Raw genomic sequence first — 21,101 nt, forward strand, 5'->3', positions numbered from 1 at the left:
TGCCGAAATTACGGAACCAGAATGTTCTGATCAGATCAGACAACACGACTGTTATCCAGTACATAAACAAACAGGGGGGTACCAAATCTCAACAGTTGTGTCGTCTGACTGGAAGCTATGGAATTTAGCTCTACAGAACAATATCAAGCTGAAAGCAGCCTTTGTAAAGGGGAGTTTGAACACTCTAGCAGATGCTTTGAGTCGGAACTTAGTCCGAGAAACCGAGTGGTGCTTGAACAAAACAGTAGTGTTTCAGATTTTCAACACTCTGGGGGCACCTCAGATAGATTCATTTGCAACAGCACAAAACAAACAAACACCAGTGTTTTGTTCTTGGACCGCACATCATCAGGCATTTGCAGTGGATGCCCTGTCAATATCCTGGATGAACATGTTTGCTTATGCATTCCCCCCAGTCCAGTTGATTCCCAGGGTATTGTCACATTTTCAGTGTCAAATGAATTGCAGACTAATCTTGATTGCCCCCTGTTGGCCAAGACAGTTTTGGTTTCCCCAACTGTTACAGTTACTGATTGCACAACCAGTCAGACTGCCATGCAGGAAAGACCTATTGTTTCAAGGGGTGAACAAACTTGTACATCCAAACCCACAAACTCTCAGTCTGACTGCATGGCTGTTATCGACAGAAACTTGTTATCAAAGGGGTTTTCAAAACAAACTAGAAATTTACTGGCCTCCTCCTGGAGAAAGGGAACCCAGAAAGATTATCGCTGCAAATTCAGACTGTTCAGTAGTTGGTGTAGTCAACAACAGGTTGATACGTATGCAGCAACTTTAACTGATTGTGCAGATTTCTTGTCCTTTCTATTTTTTGACAAAGGTTTAAAATATAGGACAATTAATGGGTACAGATCCATGTTATCTTCAGTGTTACCTCAATTGAGGGAAAACCTGTAGGTCAGCATCCTTGTATTATTCGTCTACTAAAAGGTATTTTCAATCAAGGACCACCCATAAAAAAACTAATACCCGAATGGGATTTACCTCTCGTTTTAGGTTGTTTGAGACGGGCTCCATTCGAACCTATGAAGGATGCTGCTTTGAAATTTGTTACTTGGAAAACCTGTTTTTTGATCGCTGTCACCACTTTCCAGAGATGCAGTGACCTACAATCTTTACAGCTTGGAGAACAAAATGTAAATATACAGAAGAAAGGTGTCACATTTCTTAGAACTGGTTTATCCAAGACTGATAGACCCAGTCATATAAAAAGGTCAATTTTCATACCTGCATTCACAAGAGATAAATTTGTGGATCCCAAAAGAGCTCTGACATATTACTTAATGAAAACTGAAAAGTTTCGTAGTGAATCAGACGTTTCTTTGAAATTATTCTTGGCAATCAACAAACCTCATAAGCCAGTTTCATCCCAGACAATATCTAGATGGATATACTAGTACTATTAGATACTGTTATAAAAAGTCCAATAAGTCAGTGGGTTGTGTAACTGGACATTCTACACGGAGTATAGGACCTTCGTGGGCAATTTTTAAAGGAGCATCTTTTCAGCAAATTATGGAGTCAGCGGATTGGTCAAAAGAGACCACATTTGTGAAACATTATTTAAAACAAGTTAATGTTAATTATTTGGAAGTTTAAATAAACTTTTTCTGTGTTATCTCTTCCGGCGGGTTGCCTGGATTTTGAACAGTGTTTTATTAAAACCAGTTAACTTAGGATTACAGACATGTATATAGGGGATATTACAGTAACTGTTGTATAGTAGATGTAAATAGTGGGAAGAGCATGGTGTTTTATTCTTCGATGTCCATATAAACTGTAGAGTACAGATGAAGATTAATTCAGGTAAATAACTTAATTTATCTGTTGTTTAATACTTATTTTATATGATTCAGATGTTTTTGGGGTTGGAAACAAATTTCCCTCCTCCCATGACATTGCTTTGGAATCTAGAAAATCCTTACGGTAATGTCAGGTAGGTTATTTACGAAATGAAATTTGAAAATTTGTATTCAAATTAGAATTTTATGAGTAAATAATACCTACCTGACATTACATTTACCCTCCCATCCTCCCCATTAATATCTTGTTTCCAGGCGACTTGTTTACGCCTACAAGGAAACTGAAGCATGGTGCTTCTAACGGAAGTACATTTGACCGTGAAGGTCAAGTTTTTTACTTCCGGTTTAGAGCGGGTTAAAAGCCGTGCCGAACGGAATAATCCTTACGGTAATGTCAGGTAGGTATTATTTACTCATAAAATTCTAATTTGAATACAAATTTTCAAATTTTAAAGCTATTTTACTTTTCTTTGACAGGACTGCAGAGGCTGCTAAAGCTGTTATTGGGTATGTTTATTAAATTGCTCCTGCTCTAAATCGTAGAATAGGCTTAATATTTTAAACCTTTACAGTGGCAAGGTAGTACTAGTTGCTAAAAGTTATCAGCATCAGTGATGTCTAAACACTGTGTATGGATCTATGTGTGACCATCAGAAAATAAAAATTGCATCAGTTAAGTTATGGTAGCCAGAACTAGGTAGGTAGGTTAACACCCACATAGTACAGAGACTGTAAAATGCGTTGTAGGCAGAGGATAAATTTCAGTTTTGTGTTATCAAACAGTATATGTTTATTTGCGACTTCCATGGCTGGTGTCATTGACCATACAGTTCTTTTGTACTGTGTTTTCTTTATGTTCGGAGCTAAACTGATGAGAGTTTAGGTAAGGTGGTGGTTATGATCAGAAATAACAGGAACTTTAAAGACACTTGCTGCAGTTTCTTGTATGAGAGATGGGGCAAAAATTTCCCAATAATAGAATTTGTTCAAACTTTGTATATGAACACAGTTTCATGTTAGAAACAGAAAAATGCAAAAACAATCATAAGGGTACCGTGCTTGTTTAGGAGTTATCTGCCCTTAAAACTGGATTTTTCTTAAATTTTGCATAATCAAGGGCAGAATCCTGAACAAGTATGGTGACCTTCGATTTTTTTTCTTCATAATTCTGTTACTAACGTGACACTGTGTTCATATACAAAGTTTGAACAAAAAAAACTTTCTTTTGCTGGACTAGCAGATGTTTTTTGTTTTCAAGTATGATCTGTAACATCCTATGAGTATCTTTTGTCAGCTTGTCTGGGTAACACGCAGTTTAAATAGTACTTATTTTAGTTTTTAATTGCTTGTCTGATCTGTGAAATAAATAGCAGATGTCTTGGTGGTTTTGTTTAAATAGTTTTCAAAGGGATGCAGTAGGGCAGGTGTGTTTTAATTTCCTCAGGCAGCCAGAAAGTTTTTGTGTGCATATGATACATCGTCATTGAAAATATGCCTAAAAACCTTACGACATGTTGTTTTACTTGGATTCAGTGTTGTTATATTTTCTGGTCCTTTGGGATCATGGAGTCCATTCAATATCTTTGTAATAGAATTCTGCTTAAGCCGGTGCTAGAGGGCGTGAGAGGTGTTGCATTTTCCTTTACCTCTCATGAACAGACTCAGTGAAACCGAGTCTGCTATTATTTTGCTTGGTTGCATTCTATGCTTCCAAAGGATCTTTTTACAGATTTTATTAAGAATTTTAGTTAATGTGTCATGATGGAATCGGTATTCCCTGCGTTCATATCTGAGCATTGATTTAGGAATGGGATATATATTTGTTTGAAGTCCATTTGTCTTTGGTCTTTGTGTTGGTAATTAACCATACCACTTATTGCTGATCTGTTTTATTATCTGTTGCTCTAAGTATATGATTCTTATGACTACCAACTCAATCACCTTAAATATTCTGCTTAAGACTCTAAATCAAGACTATTTTGGTCCACCTTGTTAATCAGTTTTGAAGTTAATTTTTGTCTTTAATTCATGTTTAATTGAATATTTTGCATGAGTAGAAAGACGGAAGTACCTGTTCCGGTGTTTGGGTATGTATTGCAGTATAGTCAAAGTATATAATGTAAATCTTTCAAAAGTTGCAACCCCACCGGAGTGTATTGTTTATCTACTCATCATTTGCACAGAGCTTTATTCATTTTTTGGTTGCTACATTGAAAGGTACGTGTCAAGGTATGTTTCAATTAAGTTTTAGATATTTGGTTATGAGATGTTTTTACGTCATATATAGTTGTAAATTGTTTGCTTTTGTAATCATTTATGCCTTGTATTGTTAATAAAGGTGTAATGCTTACAATTTACTTTGCAATTTTATTGACATTTGATTATGCATTTTGTTGGAGCATAACTTTGAAGATACACAAAAGTTTTTAGCTCAGCTATTCAAAGAATAAGGATAATTGATATCTAGGTAGCTTAATAGGACGGAAAGGTTGGGGGAATGTTTCTGTGACCACTATGAACATGGTTACTGTTAGGTCAAGGTTACAGTTACTAAAAATAGAAACTGTTTCGAAAAAAAAAAAATCCCTGGTTTTCATAGAATTTCCATGTCACTTGTGGTCAAATACCAAACACAAGCTCCCACCCACCTCTCTGCTAATGAATTTCGGTTATAACCACTATTTTCTACTGTTTTGTCTTCTCCATTGGCATATATTTTTGAACAGTTGAGCTCTTGTTTCACTTTAACTATCCATTCTTGTGAAACATAAGAATGCATTTAGCACCTAAATGTTTAAAGTTAGTATATACCTATAATGAAGAATGAAAAATTCTCTTTTTCTACCACTGAAGCTATTTGGTCTTTAGATGTTACACTGGTTATACTGGTAGTGTAAGGGGCCTCCGTGGCCGAGTGGTTAAGGTCGCTACTTCAAATCACTTGCCCCGGTGTGGGTTCAAGCCTCACTTGTGGCATTGAATTCTTCATGTGAGGAGGCCATCCAGCTGGCTTACGAAGGTCGGTGGTTCTACCCAGGTGCCCGCTCATGATGAAATAATGCACGGAGGGGCACCTGGGGTCTTCCACCACAATCAAAGCTGGAAAGTCGCCATATGACCTAAAATTGTGTTGGTGCGACGTTAAACCCAACAAAATAAATAAATATACTGGTAGTGTATGTTATAGCAAAGACAATAAGGTAAATGATACATCATTTTAGCGTGCATTTCATGTTAGTAGGCCTGCTTAGTGCATAATCAGATTCTGTAAAAATATGTACACTTGTTGACAGGATAGAATGTAAGCATATGCATGGGCACCTACAATGTAGAACATTTCTGCTAAAACTTGAAATTGATTGAAAGCATTGTTACTGTACTTTGTGCTAAATGGAGCACCTCTTTTTAGGTCTGTTCGCTTAAACTTATCAGTCAGTGAATTGTTGTGACTGTTAATTGCTTCTAAATCCAATAAGTTGCTTTTATTCACTTTGTTTTAGAGTAGACTAACATCAGCAAGTATTGAATCATTCGAGTTATTAGTTCCCGGTCCAACCATGGTAATTTCATATAGAAAATATAAGGGGCCTCCATGGTTGAGTGGTTAAGGTCACTGACTTCAAATCATTTGCCTCTCACAGATGTAGGTTTGAGCCTCACTCGGGGGGTTGAATTCTTCATGTAAGGAAGTCATCCAGCTGGCTTATGGAAGGTTAGTGGTTCTACCTGGGTGCCCGTCTGTGATGAAATAACACATGGAGGGGCACCTGGGGTCTTCCTCCACCATCAAAAGCTGGAAAGTTGGCATATGACCTTTAATTGTGTTGATGTGATGTTAAACCCAACAAAAAAAGAAAATATAAAGAAAATGGCTGGTACCATATAAATTGCTCGAGTAAGCTAGGCACCGCAAGCCACAGATGCTCGAGTGAGTGATGTTTCGTTGTAGTTGATATGAGTTTCAATTTAATTAGGAAAACTTGTTTATAGTGAGGAATATTTTTACCTGAAACATTTGAAGTCATTATAGAAGATGGTATGCCTTAGTCCTTTATTTGTAGGTTATAGGTAATTTATTGACTTTCTAATGAAATTAAGCTTTGCTGTAATGGAGCACAGGGAAGTGAAAGCCATAACATAATTTTTTAGAGGCTCTGTATAAAGTTATCTGTAACCTATTTATGGTTCTACAAGTAAAACTGTAGCAACTCCCATCTTCGACAAAAAAATGTCTACTAAATGCTAAATGGATAAAAAGACTAGTTCAATTATAAATACATGTATATTGAAATTATCTCTATTGTATAGAAATGTCGTTGAACAGTCTTGTCACATTTTTTGTTATCTTAAGTTTTAATGTTTGTACTTTTTATTGTGTACTCTTTTATATATGACATGATGTTAAACTGTAGGGAAATGTATTTTTGCAGCTAAATGTTTACTTTCATTTTGCATGGAATATATTGCTTTGGTATTAAATGGATCATAGTCCACACATTTTAAAATTGATTTCTTCCAAGTCATGTTGTTAAGATGTTCTTATGTCCTGTTTTTCGTATTCACAAAATTAATTTCAGACATAAGTAAAAATACAGAAGGTATATAAAATGTGAATTTGTAGTATTTTCTGTATGGGTTCAGGCGTAGAACATTTTGATGTGATTCAGTTTTGAAAAGTTTATATGCATTGAAGTTGAAAACTAATTACAACATTCTTGTTTCAGGATAAGTGGACTGAAGAAGCCAGGGCCTGGGTATGCATGTTTAAATACATTAATACATTAGCATACAAATTCTTTCTAGTTGTCAATATATATAGGTTCAAACAAACTGTTTCATCTTAACCGTGGTTTGAAAATGGTGTCATTAATCCCCCGCCGTGGCGGAGGGATTATAGGAATGGTCTGCGTCCATCCGTCCTTCCGTCCGTCTGTCCGTCTTTCCGTCCGTCCTTCCGTCCGTAACAAAAGGTCAAATGATCACCTCATCAAGACGATGTGCAGAACCCATGAGTCAGCCATGCCGGCTGAAGGTCAAGGTCACAACTCAAGGTCAAAGGTTTGAGCCTTCCATTTTGTGTCCGCTCTATATCTCTTAAACCCCTTGAAGGAATTTTATAAAACTTAGGTCAAATGATCACCTCATCAAGACGATATGCAGAACCATGAGTCAGTCGTGCCGGCTCAAGGTCAAGGTCACAACTTAGGGTCAAAGGTTTGAACCTTCCACTTTGTGTCTGCTCTATATCTCCTAAACCCCTTGAAGGATTTTCATCAAACTTGGGTCAAACAATCACCTCATCAAGGCGATGTGGAGAACTTATGAGTCATGTCTGCTCAAGGTCAAGGTCACAACTGAAGGTCAAAGGTTTGAGCCTTCCATTTCGTGTCCTCTCTATATTTCCTAAACCCCTTGAAGGAATTTTATAAAAATCAAACTTTGGTCAAATGATCACCTCATCAAGAACTCATGAGTCAGCCATGTCAACTCAAGGTCAAGGTCACAACTGAAGGTCAAAGGTTTCAGCTCTGTATCTCCTAAACCCCTTGAAGGATTTTCATGAAACTTTGGTCAAATGATCACCTCATCAAGACGTTGTGCAGAATTTATGAGTCAGCCATGTCAGTTCAAGGTCAAAGTCACAGCTAAAATCAAAGGTTTTACCCTTTCACTATCCATAGCAGTGGCGGGGGATTTAGCTGTCTTTCAGACTGCCTTGTTTATAAATGTTATAATATTTATTATAACACTTACTAAACAGGTTTTCAGTCAATAGAAAAATCTATTTGTGCCGCACCATGAGAAAACCAACATAGTGCATTTGCGACCAACATGGATCCAGACCAGCCTGCGCATCTTCGCAGTCTGGTCAGGATCCATGCTGTTCGCTTTCAAAGCCTATTGCAATCAGAAAAACCGTTGGCGAATAGCATGTATCCTGACCAGACTGCGCGGATGCGCAGTCTGGATCCATGCTGGTCGCAAAACACACTATGTTGGTTTTCTCATGGTGCGGCTCATTTGCTGGTGTTGCAAAGGACCAAAAGCCTGTAGTTTTGACTATGTGTTTATTTACTTAACATGAGAAATAAAATATCTAGTTTTGTAATGAAATTAATTATGCTTAAATATGGGCTATAGATGTTTAGTTTCTGTACTAAAGGTGGTATATCTTTTATCTTAGAAAATACATCTTGGGTCTCGAGCAACTTAAATAATTCTGAAACTAGTTCCCCACAAGTTGCATAGTAAAGTGGCCAGTTGGATTAGTATGAATGTCAAAAAACAAAGTTATTAGTTTCCTTTTAAAATCTGGTTAATTTTATAGCCTGATATGTTTTGCGCTAGGATCAGAACTTAAAACTATAACTTTTACCTTAACTTTAAAAAAATTTGAAATTTAATTCCCGGTCAGGTCAGGAAGGGGTCAGTCATTACAAGGACATCCTTTAAGTTAACAGTTTCTTTGTGAAATCAAATTCCAATAATGGTAATACAGTGAACAGTGTATATCTGGCTAGGTATATGACTTAAAATTGTATGTTTCTTTTGTTACAGAATGCCCGGCGGACCAGGCACTGGGTAAGAAATTCAAATTCTTTTTTGTTGGATATCTTTATTGTCATAGATACTTATATTTAATCTACTGTAAATATTTCCTTGTGGCTACAAGTATTATCAGACTTATACATTGCATTTGGTTAAAGGTTTGTGTAGAAAATGTACATTGCATCTGATTAAAGCTTTACTTTATGGTCTTCCCAGTAAGCAGATTTTTCAAACTTGATTTAGTTTAATTTTGTAGAAAGATAATTTTACACTGTTAGTAACTGTTGTAGTTAAAGTTCTGCTGAAAATGGTTGATCATAGCAAAATGAGTAACATAGTAACAAATGAGTAACTGAATTCAGTATTACTAGAGTGTACTGCTTTGGTGTGGTATTGATGTAGTTATTAGTATTTTTGAATATTTTAGGAGGAAAAGGTCAAGGTCATCATCAAGAAAACGAAGCGGAAGGTCAAGGTCACGATCCAGAAGAAGAAGGTCAAGGTCTAGGTCGAGGAGAAGAAGATCCAGGTCAAGGTAAAAACCACTTGTAATCTGTTCCTTTATTATGAATTTTATTTTTAAGATAAGAATTTATTTCATAAATGTGTCTGTAATTTAGCTTTTATTTTGTACATGTAATTTTAAAAGTCTTCAAATGAAAAGTCTTATCACTATTTTTATCTTTTGTTAAAAGGTCAAAGAACAAGGTGGTCAGGTCAGTATATTTAAAACATGATGGGGTGTTGATACCAGGTTTTCATGGCCAGTGCTGAAGGCACAATTTAAAAAATGTTTTTTATTGCCTTTTTAAAGAAAATATGTTCATAGAAGTAAAGAATGATGCAGATTCAAATACATGTAAATGGTGAATAGCCAAAGCTAGAAGCAGAATTGGTTGATCTTAAATGAATATTGATTTTTGTCTTTTTTCAGTAGAAATATTATAGAATTTTAAAAAGCATCTAACATCTGAAATAAAGTGTATATATATTTTCAGCAGATTCTATACTTTACTAGCATGAATAAAATAAACAATTTTAATAGAAGGATAATACATTTTCTTGTCTGTATATTTTAGCTTTCAGTATTTCTTACAAAAACTTATTTTAAAGTATTAAAAAGAAGGTAACAATTTTGAAAACTCTTGGTGTCAGTGGTAAATTGAAGGAAAAATTGCTGGAAAAGTTTATATGCTTAAATAATTTAAATGAAAATGCTTATATATTACAAGCTCATGTGATTTTATACCACTGTGTATTAGGAATTAACAGTAGATAGTTTCTAGAGGTGCCCTTGTAGCAAAGTGGTTAAGATCGCTGCCCCTCACCAGTGTGGGGTTGAAACCTCACTTTGGGTGTAGAATTCTTCATGTGAGGAAGCCTTCCAACTGGCTTTTGGAAGGTCAGTGATTCTACCCAGGTGCTTGCCCATGATGAAAATTATTATCATCAGGGACAACTTGGGTCTTCCTTCGCTATCAAAAGTTGGAAAAGCTACCATATGACCTAAATTGTCTGTGTGACTCAGACTGGCTCTAAATACAACAAAAACTGAAGTTTCCTTAAATAGATATCACTGTACTCCTAGATGTCACTATTAATTAAAATTGGAAATGCATGTAAGTCTATTGGGGAAACACTTGTTTTGTGAACTTTGATTTGGCAAGAAACTACATGATGCCAACTAAAAACCTTGTCTTTGAAATGATTTTAGCACAGGATTCTTTGAATATAAATTCCTTTCATGATTGTAGTTTCTCTTTTTCACTGCCAAGTTCTTCTCCAGTATTGATTTGGATGTCTGATTGATTAATAGCACCCAGTAAATATTTCAAGCTGGTATTTAGTGTATTATTTTTATGTATTGAAGATTTACAATAAAGTTAGATGAATCCATTAGTTCTTCATTCATTTGGTATATTTTATTTTGCAGGAGGAGGTCACACAGTAGGCCCAGAAGGTCAAGGTAAATATATTAAGTATCTGTAAAATTCCTTTGGACTTGTATTAAAGTATTTCAGCAAAATGACATTAATTCCCTTCACCAGATTAATAAATGCTAGTTAAGAAACACAAATTTAAAGTTAACGTATTGTATAATGTGATATTTGTTTGTACTGGTATGTGTCATGCTACAAAATTGTAAGTCTATAAATACATTGTATTAAAGCTTTAAAAGATATGCAAACCTTGATAGATATTTATGTCTCCCACCACACAGTGGTGTGGGAGGCATATTGATTTACTCCAGTCTGTGTGTGTGTCTGTCTGTGTGTGTGTCTGTCACAAAGCTTGTCCGCACTCTAAGTCGAACATTTCTCATCGGATCTTCACCAAACTTGAACAAAATGTGTTTGACCATAAGACCTCGGCCAAGTTCGATAACTAGCCAAATCCGCTTAGGCACTTTTGAATTATGGCCTTTGAATTACTGATTGGATCCATTCGTCCAGACCATCTAATTGTATCCACTCTTCTGGACCATCCAGAGAAACTAGTCATTTTTCATTGGGCAGTTGTGGGAGACATGCGCTTTTCTCAAAAGCATCTCTAGTTCAAAATTGATTCAGATTTGCTTGTAGTAATGTATTGTATATATATTGTTGCAGAAGCCGCAGGAGAAGTAGATCCCGGCGTAGATCTCGTTCCAGGAAGAGGTCTCGCTCTCGTTCTGCGTCACCCCCGAGGCTGAGACGTGAAGGATCATACAAAGGATCCAGCAGGTAGTGTGTTGTTGTTACACTTACGATGTATTCATTTGACGTTCGCTTTTCACATTTGCCCCCGACTTGTTCATTTTGTGATCAGCTGTTCTGTAACTTTATGTGTGCATTTATTTTTCATTTATTGCAATGGAAAAAAATAAACAACAAAATTGCATATAATAATGATGTGAGAATTAAAGAATATATATAGACGATTCACATGTTTTTTTTTTTGTTAAAACACCATCAGATGTGTTTGCATTTTGTAAAATAGGCCCGAATGTTTAACAAATTTTGGAACTTAAAAATATGAAACATGGAGTGCAGCAGTTGACAACAAAGTGTATAAAGGTGCCTAACTCTTTCTGTGTGTTTTAATGTTTATATACATTACAGATACTTCTAACTGGATAAGGAATGTGCTGTAGACAGAGTATCTTTGTTGTTCTTTTAATTGTAATATTTTGGTCACACTAGAATTTAAAATGGGAATAAAAACCAGCATGAGCTAGTATCTCAAATATATTACCAGTTTGTGGCGCTAATTATAGCTGTCGACTGTCAGAGAACATGCAGTAAAAACTAGTCTGAAAAATACTTTATCTACAGCATGAAATTTGTAAACAAGAGGCTTGATTTCACATTGAACTCTCTTCACAGCCAGGATATAAAACATGCTTGGTAATGTAGCTGTTTAGATTTTGTTTGGATCATACTTACATAGAAAAAGTGGATTGAATTGTCAAAACCTAAGCTGTTTCTCACAGTAGTTCACAAAAGTATGACTCGAGATCAGTTCTCTTTATATAAGAGGCTTAAGTAAACAGGATTTTTTTTAGCTCTGTACAGTAACAGTTGTAAAAGGAACTTTGAAAAGCAAAAAACTTTGTTTGAAGTATATCAAATGATTTTGGAGCACTAATTTGAAGAGTTGAATTCTCAAAATGATGAGTTTTTGTGTGCTTTTTGCTAGTTTGAAAGTATATAATATTATTTTTAAGACAAATAATAAATGTAATATAGTCTTTGAAGTGAGTAAGTATATTGATGCAGTGAGAATAATGGATGTTGAACCACACAGAAATTATTTACAATACCTTTTCATACAGATACATATATCAGGTAGTCTGAAGCCTATTGTTCTCACTGGGCTCAAGATTTGTTAAGGGTCTCCAAGGTTACTGAGTGGTCAAGGGCGATGACCTTGAATCCTTTGTTCCTCTTTGCTATGGGTTTGAAATGTTGCTTAGGACATAAAATTCTTTCATGTGAGGAAGCCATCCAGCTGGCATATGGAAGGTTGGTGCCTGCTTGTGCTTTAAGTAGTACCTGGAGGGGCACTTGGGGTCTTCCTCCACCGTCAAAAGCTGGAAAGTCACCATATGACCAAAAACTGTCAGTGTGGCATTAAACCCAACAAAAACAAAAATAAAGATGTGTAAATCTGAAGTTACATAGATAACCATTCTCGTTGTGTCATAGGTTCTATCAGTGAAAATGAAAAAAGTACAAATCACTAAATGTAAGTCAAAAATGAGAACATTTTCTGGGATATATAATTGAACTTCTAAACAGGATACTGTTACACTTTCATGAAGATATTTGCATTATTGCAGTGTAATGCATTTAATATGCCATGTGTTATTTTTACCATACATGTATATATTTTGTAATAGGTATTAATGAAGGTTTGTTTTGTCTATTTAGTGTTGGCAAACCTACTGAAAACAGTTCAAATCATAGAAGGTAAATTATAAACTCACAGTCCATGCTATGTTTCTTATTGTGTGATATTAATTATTATTGTATCATAAGGAACTTAAGTTCCTAAACAGTTTCTTACATAGGTACTCATGTTTATGTGCCGAGAAAAAGGTATTATTTTGCAGGAGTTTTTTGGCAGAATTTTTCATCTGTATGCTTGAATTTTTTTGGAAGAATTAAAAATGAAGATTTTGAAGTTTTATCAACACATACTTTTTTTTGTATGTTTGTTTCATTTTTTGAATGACCTGTCTGTATACAGGTGAGATGAAAACAAATGATAATTGAATTTTATTTGCCCTTTGTAAACTTCATTTAAAATGTAAAATACTGGAATGGACATTTTTTTTAGGGATAATGAAATTTTTTACATGCATTTTGTAATAGGTATTAATGAAGGTTTGTTTTGTCTATTTAGTGTTGGCAAACCTACTGAAAACAGTTCAAATCATAGAAGGTAAATTATAAACTCACAGTCCATGCTATGTTTCTTATTGTGTGATATTAATTATTATTGTATCATAAGGAACTTAAGTTCCTAAACAGTTTCTTACATAGGTACTCATGTTTATGTGCCGAGAAAAAGGTATTATTTTGCAGGAGTCTTTTGGCAGAATTTTTCATCTGTATGCTTGAATTTTTTTGGAAGAATTAAAAATGAAGATTTTGAAGTTTTATCAACACATACTTTTTTTTGTATGTTTGTTTCATTTTTTGAATGACCTGTCTGTATACAGGTGAGATGAAAACAAATGATAATTGAATTTTATTTGCCCTTTGTAAACTTCATTTAAAATGTAAAATACTGGAATGGACATTTTTTTAGGGATAGTGAAATTTTTTACATGCATTTTGGAGTTGGGAGCTGTGGTCTAGTTGTTAAGATATCAGCCAATAAACCTGGAGGTCATGGAGCTCCAGCTCACATTTGATTCTTAAGTAACACACCAATATTGGTTTTACCAGGAAGTGGACCGGAGAGTGATCTAAATAAGCCTCAAGCTTTTGCCACAATCAAACTAGATATACCGGTATTTGTATGAAATAATCAGTTTATTTTGTGCATATAAACTACGAAATATTTTTTTTTAAATATGTCTTGTAGAGAAGAATTTAGCATTTTAAGAGTATCTAGCACATATACTGTTTTATTTGTTTGGGAAAGACTAATTTGTTTGCTCTTGGAACATAGTTATTCCCACAGTCTTTATGAGATATTGTTCTTCAGAATTTTTGGCCAGATATATTGTCAGCTTTTGATCTTGACAGTTGGTGATAAATCTTAGTTCACAATGGTCATGTAGCTCTTTTTTTCAGTTGGAGAAATTATCAGATATGAAGTCGTTAAGAATATGGCATTGCAAATTGTAGTTATTATTATACCACCCAGATGCAAAGTATGTTGGAGTCACCCTTGTCCAGCCATCCATCCCCCTGTTGGTTCGTCCATATTTTTGTCCTCTCCATGTCTTCTTAATCGCTTGGCAGATTTTCATAAAACTTGCATCAATTGGTAACCTCTTCAAGATGACATGCAGAGTGTACAGCCAGATCATTAGGTTCAAGACCAGGTCAAAGGTCATGATCACAACACTGTATCAATGTAGCATTTGGGGGTATTAATCACCATTAGTTGTAGCTCTAGCTTAGACATAATTATATTTTACAACTTTTTTAAACTCTAGTTCTTATCTAATCATGTCTATTAACACTAATTTAAAAAATAATTGTGTCTGATTTAATTTTAAATAAATTGGTCAAGTCAAATTTTGTCTGTGAATTAGTGAAGATACAGATCCTTATCAGACATCCTTCATTCTGAGTTGCTGTCCTGGAAAAGTTTTATGTCCCTGGTGTCGAAGACCTTGGAGGCATTTAGTATTTGAACTGTTTGTCCATCTAACAGTCCATCAGTCCTCCTGTTCATCAAACTTTCTTGTATTCAACTCCTCCTACAGTTTCCATCTAACTGAAATGAAACTTAGTATACATCATCAACATGATATTGGTATGTGAATGTTGTTGGTTTATATTTTCTGGAGTTATTGCCCTTTTTGGACTTAAAATATTACAGCTACATCAGAATATAGTGTACTAAAGTCTTTCTACAGTTTCCCTCAAACTGAAGTGAAACTTAGTATGTATCATAACATGATGAAGACATGCGCATGTCTTGCAAACTTCCTTGTCTGTTTATTTATTTTAGAGTTACAGCCCTTTTTTGACTATGAAATATTACAGTTAGGCCTACATAAGAACATTGTGTACTCAACTCCTAAAAGTTTCCTGTTAATTAAAATGAAATTTGGTGAGGAAGTCATCTAGCTGGCTTACGGAAGGTCAGTGGTTCTACCCAGGTGCCCGCTCGTGATGAAATAATGCACGGAGGGGCACCTGGGGTCTTTCACCACCATCAAAGCTGGAAAGTCGCCATATGACCTATAATTGTGTCGGTGAAACATTAAACCCAAGAAAAAATATCACCATTTAGGGTGCAAGAATAACAGAAAATGTTTTGAAGACTGATATATGTGAACTAATCATGTACTGTTTATTGTGTAAAATGATTATAACCCTAATTTCCATTATTTTCTTAGTTCACCTGTGTCGAAAAGCAAGACGTCTGATAGAAAGAGGTAACAATAGAACTTAGTCTGATGTAAACATACTGTCATGTCAGCTCAATACTGCCGTATCTGTTTCTTTATATACAGTTACAGTAGTTTTGTGTTGATTGGACTATTCTTCAGCTTTTACTAAAAAACTTTTATTATACAAATGTGTAAGCTTTTTATGCACACTAGGTTAATGTGTTTAAGATTTTGATAATTAGATATATATATATGAGATGAGACAGCTAGCCATTGATTCACAGGTAAATGATACATGGAATGTGCATTTTTGACTGGGAAAACTTTCCTAAAGTCGCTATGGGTTGACCTTTGACCCTAGCAGTGAAACATGTAAGGGGACTTAAGGTTTTGCCTGCATCTGTCCATCAATCCGGGAAGCAAGGGGAAAAATAGTGTAGCTATGGCAACAAATAGTTGAAATATATCACGAAAAGTGACAAAGTGGAATTCTGTGATAACTTTAAAACTGCAAGGTATTTTTCACGAAACTTGTTACATAGATAGATGATAGCATGGAGAATAAGCACAATATTTTTTTTTTATACGCCCAAAGGGACGTATTATGTTATACCCCCAGTGTCCGTCCATCCACCCATTCGTCCGTTAGCAATTCCGTGTCCGCTCTGTAACTTGAACCCCTTGAAGAATTTCAAAGAAACTTGACACAAATGTTTACCACATCGAGAGGACATGCAGAGTGCATGTTGTGGATGGCTTGCTTCAAGGTCAGTGTCAAACTTTGGGATCGATATTCGTATGAGTGTGTTTTGTGTCCGCTTTGTAACTCTTGAACTGCTTGAAGGATTGTAAAGAAACTTGGCACAAATGTTCATCACATGCAGACGACGTGCAGAGCGCTTGTTCTGGATGTCTCACTTCAAGGTCAAGGTCACACTTAGGGGTCAGAGGTCATCACTCTGTAACTCTTGAACCCCTTGAAGGATTTTGAAAAAACTTGACACAAATGTTCCCCACATCGAGACAATATCCAGAGGGTATGTTCTGGATGCCTAGCTACAAGGTCAAGGTCACACTTAGGGGTCAAAGGTCATACCTTCGGCATATAATGCTCCGCATTGCGGTGCTCTGGTTTTTGTTTTTGTTTCAATAACAACAATTAGTCCAAAAATATGGATCTAGTGATAACTTAAAAGTACAAGATATTTTTCATGAACCCTGATACATTTATAGATGGCAATGTGGAGAATATGTATTTATTATGTTAGTATTGTAACAAATGTGGTCATTAAGGCAACAAATAGTCCAAGAATATGACAGAAAAGTGGATTCTGGGGAAACTTTAGAAGTATAAGAGATTCTAAATGAAATCTGAGATTGCATCAGTTTACAAAATAAAATTCCCATTTAGCTATTTTGGTGAATACCACTAAATTTGTGTTAGAATTAAATAATTTTTAAGTGTCTTAAATTTAAATTCAAATCACAATTTTGGGTTTAAAATTTCTGTCTTATTTTGAAAGAAACAGAATTGTGACATACTCTTACTGTCTACAGCATTCATCAGTCAGGTGCTTATGAAGTTTAAATAATTTGCATATTTTTTTTAATGTGACTCCAATATTTGTATATTTAAAACAGAACATAGCTAACTAAGCTGGTTGCACATTAATAGAACTATGTTTGCAGCATTTTTAAAATTCATATTCACCATTTTCACAATATTAAGCTTTGACATCAAGGCCAGTATAAAAACCTGTTTGAACATGGTCATCTCTGAGAATGTTACCCTGGTATTATTACAAATTTAAAATGGTCTGAATGCAGCAAATGCCCCACTATTGTTCTGCTCATGTCAGTCTGTCAACAGTTTCGTTTCTGATCAGTGACTGAGGATTCTTTGTCCTGCATTGATCAATCCATTATAGGATGATTGCATGTACATGTATTCAGTAAATGACCCCTACAGTTTTCAGGTCAATAGGTCAAAGGTCAATGTCACAGTGAACAGCAGTCTGTATTGGTTTCCAACCATTAAATCTAAAAAGCTCAAGCTTACAGTAGCCAAACTTAGTAAAATTGCATTTAGTCATTAAATGTGGATTTGGGGTCAGTAATTTTAAGGTCAAAGTCACAGATTTCTGATCATTAAATGGAAAATGTTTTTGACTTAAGTAGTCAGTAGATGACAGCTATTATTTTTGAGGATCAGTAGATGAAAATCTTAATCAATAGCTGGAAAATGCTTGTCCACAGTCCTCACACTATATAACATCATTTTCTGTGGTAAATAGATAACACCAGTCCTGTTGTTTTCAGGATCAGTAGATTAAAGGTCCAGGTCACATTAACTTTGAGACCTAAAATGATTATGATCAGCGTATTTGAAACTTGGCAATTACCGGTACTCATCCTCTTACCAACTGTTGTGGGTAGCAAATGCATTTTACAAACAGTTCCTGTTTAAATTAGTAATCTATTGTAGTAGATTTTCATTTGGTACTAGAATATATTCAGTTTAGATAAAGAACATATTAACAATTACAAATTCCTTTTACAGATCATCGAGCAGAGGTCGGAGCAGGTCACCAGTGAAGAAGAGCAGGAGATCAAGAAGTAGGAGCAGAGGGTATGTGATCATGTTGTACATTCAAGATGGTCAATAAAAGCTGGAAACAGAGAATTGGCTTACTTATTTATGATTGAAGACTATTCTGTTTTTTTTATGCCCCCGAAGGGAGGCATATAGTTTTTGAACCGTCTGTCGGTCTGTCGGTCTGTCAGTCTGTCGGTCTGTCAGTCTGTCCGCAATTTTCGTGTCCGGTCCATATCTTTGTCATCGATGGATGGATTTTCAAATAACTTGGCATGAATGTGTACCACAGTAAGACGACGTGTCGCGCGCAAGACCCAGGTCCGTAGCTCAAAGGTCAAGGTCACACTTAGACATTAAAGGATAGTGCATTGATGGGCGTGTCCAGTCCATATCTTTGTCATCGATGGATGGATTTTCAAATAACTTGGCATGAATGTGTACCACAGTAAGACGACGTGTCGCGCGCAAGACCCAGGTCTGTAGCTCAAAGGCCAAGGTCACACTTAGACATTAAAGGATAGTGCATTGATGGGCGTGTCCGGTCCATATCTTTGTCATCGATGGATGGATTTTCAAATAACTTGGCATGAATGTGTACCACAGTAAGACGACGTGTCACGCACAAGACCCAGGTCCGTAGCTCAAAGGTCAAGGTCACACTTAGACATTAAAGGTTAGTGCATTGATGGGCGTATCCAGTCCATATCTTTGTCAACCATGGATGGATTTTCAAATAACTTGGCATGAATGTGTACCACAGTAAGACGACGTATCGCGCGCAAGACCCAGGTCCGTAGCTCAAAGGTCAAGGTCACACTTAGACGTTAAAGGTCATTTTTCATGATAGTGTATTGATGGGCGTGTCCGGTCCATATCTTTGTCATTCATGCATGGATTTTAAAATAACTACGCATGAATGTGTGGCACAGTAAGACGACGTGTCGCGCGCAAGACCCATCTCCGTAGGTCAAAGGTCCTAAACTCTAACATCGGCCATAACTACTCATTCAAAGTGCCATCGGGGGCATATGTCATCCTATGGAGACAGCTCTTGTTTTTTTAAGAAAAGTTTGTTTTATACGATTCAAGTCCAGTCTGTCATATATGACTGAAGACCAGTCTGTTTTAATTTATCAGCATTAACTGTCTTGCCATCGTTAGCTAAAAACTTACCAATTGTTCTTGCCAATTAAATATTATACTAAATTCAATATTATTTATTTTTCAGAAGAAAAAGTACAAAGAGCCGTCACCGCAGCAGAAGTTCTTCTCGTAAACGTAGGTCACGCTCGCGTAAAAGATCAAGGTCTCGTAGCGGATCTAGACACAGGTACACTTTCTTATTCACTACATTTCAACTACATCTCCCTTTTCTAGAGTGCAGACAAATTATTTGTAACTGCAGTCTGTCTGACTTTCACACTTTTCTTTGAAAATTCCTAATGTTTTAGTCAAATTTTGATCATTTTTCTATATATGTATATATACACTGCAATAAAAAATAGTCGTAAAAAGAAAGCTGTTCGATTAATTTTATTATTATTATTATTTCTTGAATATGGTATGCAAGAAAAAGATTCCGTCACTGGTTGTAGCTACAGATGGGAATATCCGGCTCTCGGGGTAACTGTTATGTGGTAACTCAGCTAGAGTCTCATTACCGCCTAAACAGTTACCCTCGAGGCCGGAAATTCCCATCTGTACCTACAACCAGTGAAAGAATCTTATAAACTAATATAATCTAAAATTCTGAGTCCTGCGTTTTTCAGGTCAAGGAAGGATAAGAAAAAGGAAAGAGAAAGAGATCGGAGTAGAGACAGAGAAAAGAAAAAGAAACATAAAGAGAAGGACAGAGACAGAGAAGAGAAGAAGGAAAACAAAGTTAAAAGAGATTACGACGAGGAAGAAAAAATCCTTTACGAAGAGGAAGAGAAAGCCCAGAATAATAGGAAGAGCAGCAGTGATGAAGATGATGATGATGAGGATGATGATAAAAGTAGAGGAAGTAGTCCGGAACCTATACCGACACGTATACAGACACGTATAACAGCTAATGTTGATACAGATGATTTACAACAAGTTGATATGGACATGAGTGATTGAAAAACTTTAAAACTATGACTTACGCTCTGAATTATTGTCTTAGTAATATTTTTCTAATCAGAAAGGGGAAATTGTTATGATTTATGTTGTTGCTACTTTTCTGTATGAAAGATATAGTCTGTTAATTGAAGTAACAAGTAAAGACGAACAAAAGTTTAAGTAAGAGTAGAACTGATCTTTTATAAATAAATCTGTGAAAATACACAGAATGCATGCTGGGCTGTAGGGAGCTATTCAAATAAAGTAAAACTATGTTGATATGAACAGAGGTAAGCAAGCTTCATGATTATCAGAGCCATGAGTTACGGTATGATTGTAAATTTTGGTCTGTTCACTGGGAGCAGAATTATGCTGTTAAAAATATGTAGAATGTAAATTTGAAGTAGCAAGTTAGGAATTTATAACAGAATTTTAAGTAAGGACACAACAAGTTGTAAAGTTTAAAGATTAAATTTCTCTGATTGTTACATTCAGCAGATATGAAAGTAAGAGAAAATATTTGCAGATAAAGTGGCATATAATCAAATAGATGTTGTTTCTTTACAATGTCTATAAGATTTTTTTAGCATATTCATATTGTGTTGACAATGTAATGGCTGTTCTGTTCTGTTTTGTTCTGTCTTTAATTGGATTAGGCTTTGCTTTACATATTAAATGAACAAGCATAAATTGACCAATAAAATTGCAACTGTGGTACATTTCACTGTTCTTAATGTCCCATGTATAAGAAGAGCAAAAATAAGTATACTAGTATCTTATGCCAAGCGTGCTTGGTTGCGTTCTGTGCTCCCTAAGGATCAGATGGATTCTATTGCTTGCCTTTCTCTTGAATCTCTTTACCTTAATTGTTATGATAATAATGTTCAGGTCTGCCTTTCAAGCCATGTCCTGAAAATCGGTACTTTGTCATATATGTTATAAATGAATAATAACCGAGATACATGACCTTTACGTAGGGCAAGAACCAGAG

The 21,101-nt window shown here is 35.5% G+C and overlaps 1 protein-coding gene across 7 annotated transcripts in view; it reads left to right on the forward strand.

Moving 5' to 3' along the window:
• Window positions 1–20,824, forward strand: part of LOC123525742 (probable splicing factor, arginine/serine-rich 7) — a 45,374-nt gene extending 24,550 nt beyond the window's left edge. The window contains exons 9-22 of one of the 7 annotated variants that reach the window (XM_053538624.1): window positions 2,301–2,330; window positions 3,881–3,910; window positions 6,548–6,577; window positions 8,382–8,405; window positions 8,800–8,907; window positions 9,068–9,088; window positions 10,306–10,338; window positions 10,982–11,095; window positions 12,785–12,823; window positions 13,260–13,298; window positions 15,439–15,477; window positions 17,993–18,061; window positions 19,257–19,358; window positions 19,798–20,824. In XM_053538624.1, coding sequence (XP_053394599.1) covers window positions 2,301–2,330; window positions 3,881–3,910; window positions 6,548–6,577; window positions 8,382–8,405; window positions 8,800–8,907; window positions 9,068–9,088; window positions 10,306–10,338; window positions 10,982–11,095; window positions 12,785–12,823; window positions 13,260–13,298; window positions 15,439–15,477; window positions 17,993–18,061; window positions 19,257–19,358; window positions 19,798–20,131 — 1,012 coding nt within the window. In that variant the 3' untranslated portion in view covers window positions 20,132–20,824. The remainder of the gene's footprint in view (window positions 1–2,300; window positions 2,331–3,880; window positions 3,911–6,547; window positions 6,578–8,381; window positions 8,406–8,799; window positions 8,908–9,067; window positions 9,089–10,305; window positions 10,339–10,981; window positions 11,096–12,784; window positions 12,824–13,259; window positions 13,299–15,438; window positions 15,478–17,992; window positions 18,062–19,256; window positions 19,359–19,797) is intronic. The other 6 variants (XM_053538628.1, XM_053538627.1, XM_053538625.1 and 3 more) reach the window with 6 other exon arrangements.
• Window positions 20,825–21,101: the final 277 nt, after the last annotated feature.

The sequence above is a fragment of the Mercenaria mercenaria genome, chromosome 3, assembly GCF_021730395.1.
Source record: "Mercenaria mercenaria strain notata chromosome 3, MADL_Memer_1, whole genome shotgun sequence".
NCBI lineage: Eukaryota > Metazoa > Mollusca > Bivalvia > Venerida > Veneridae > Mercenaria > Mercenaria mercenaria.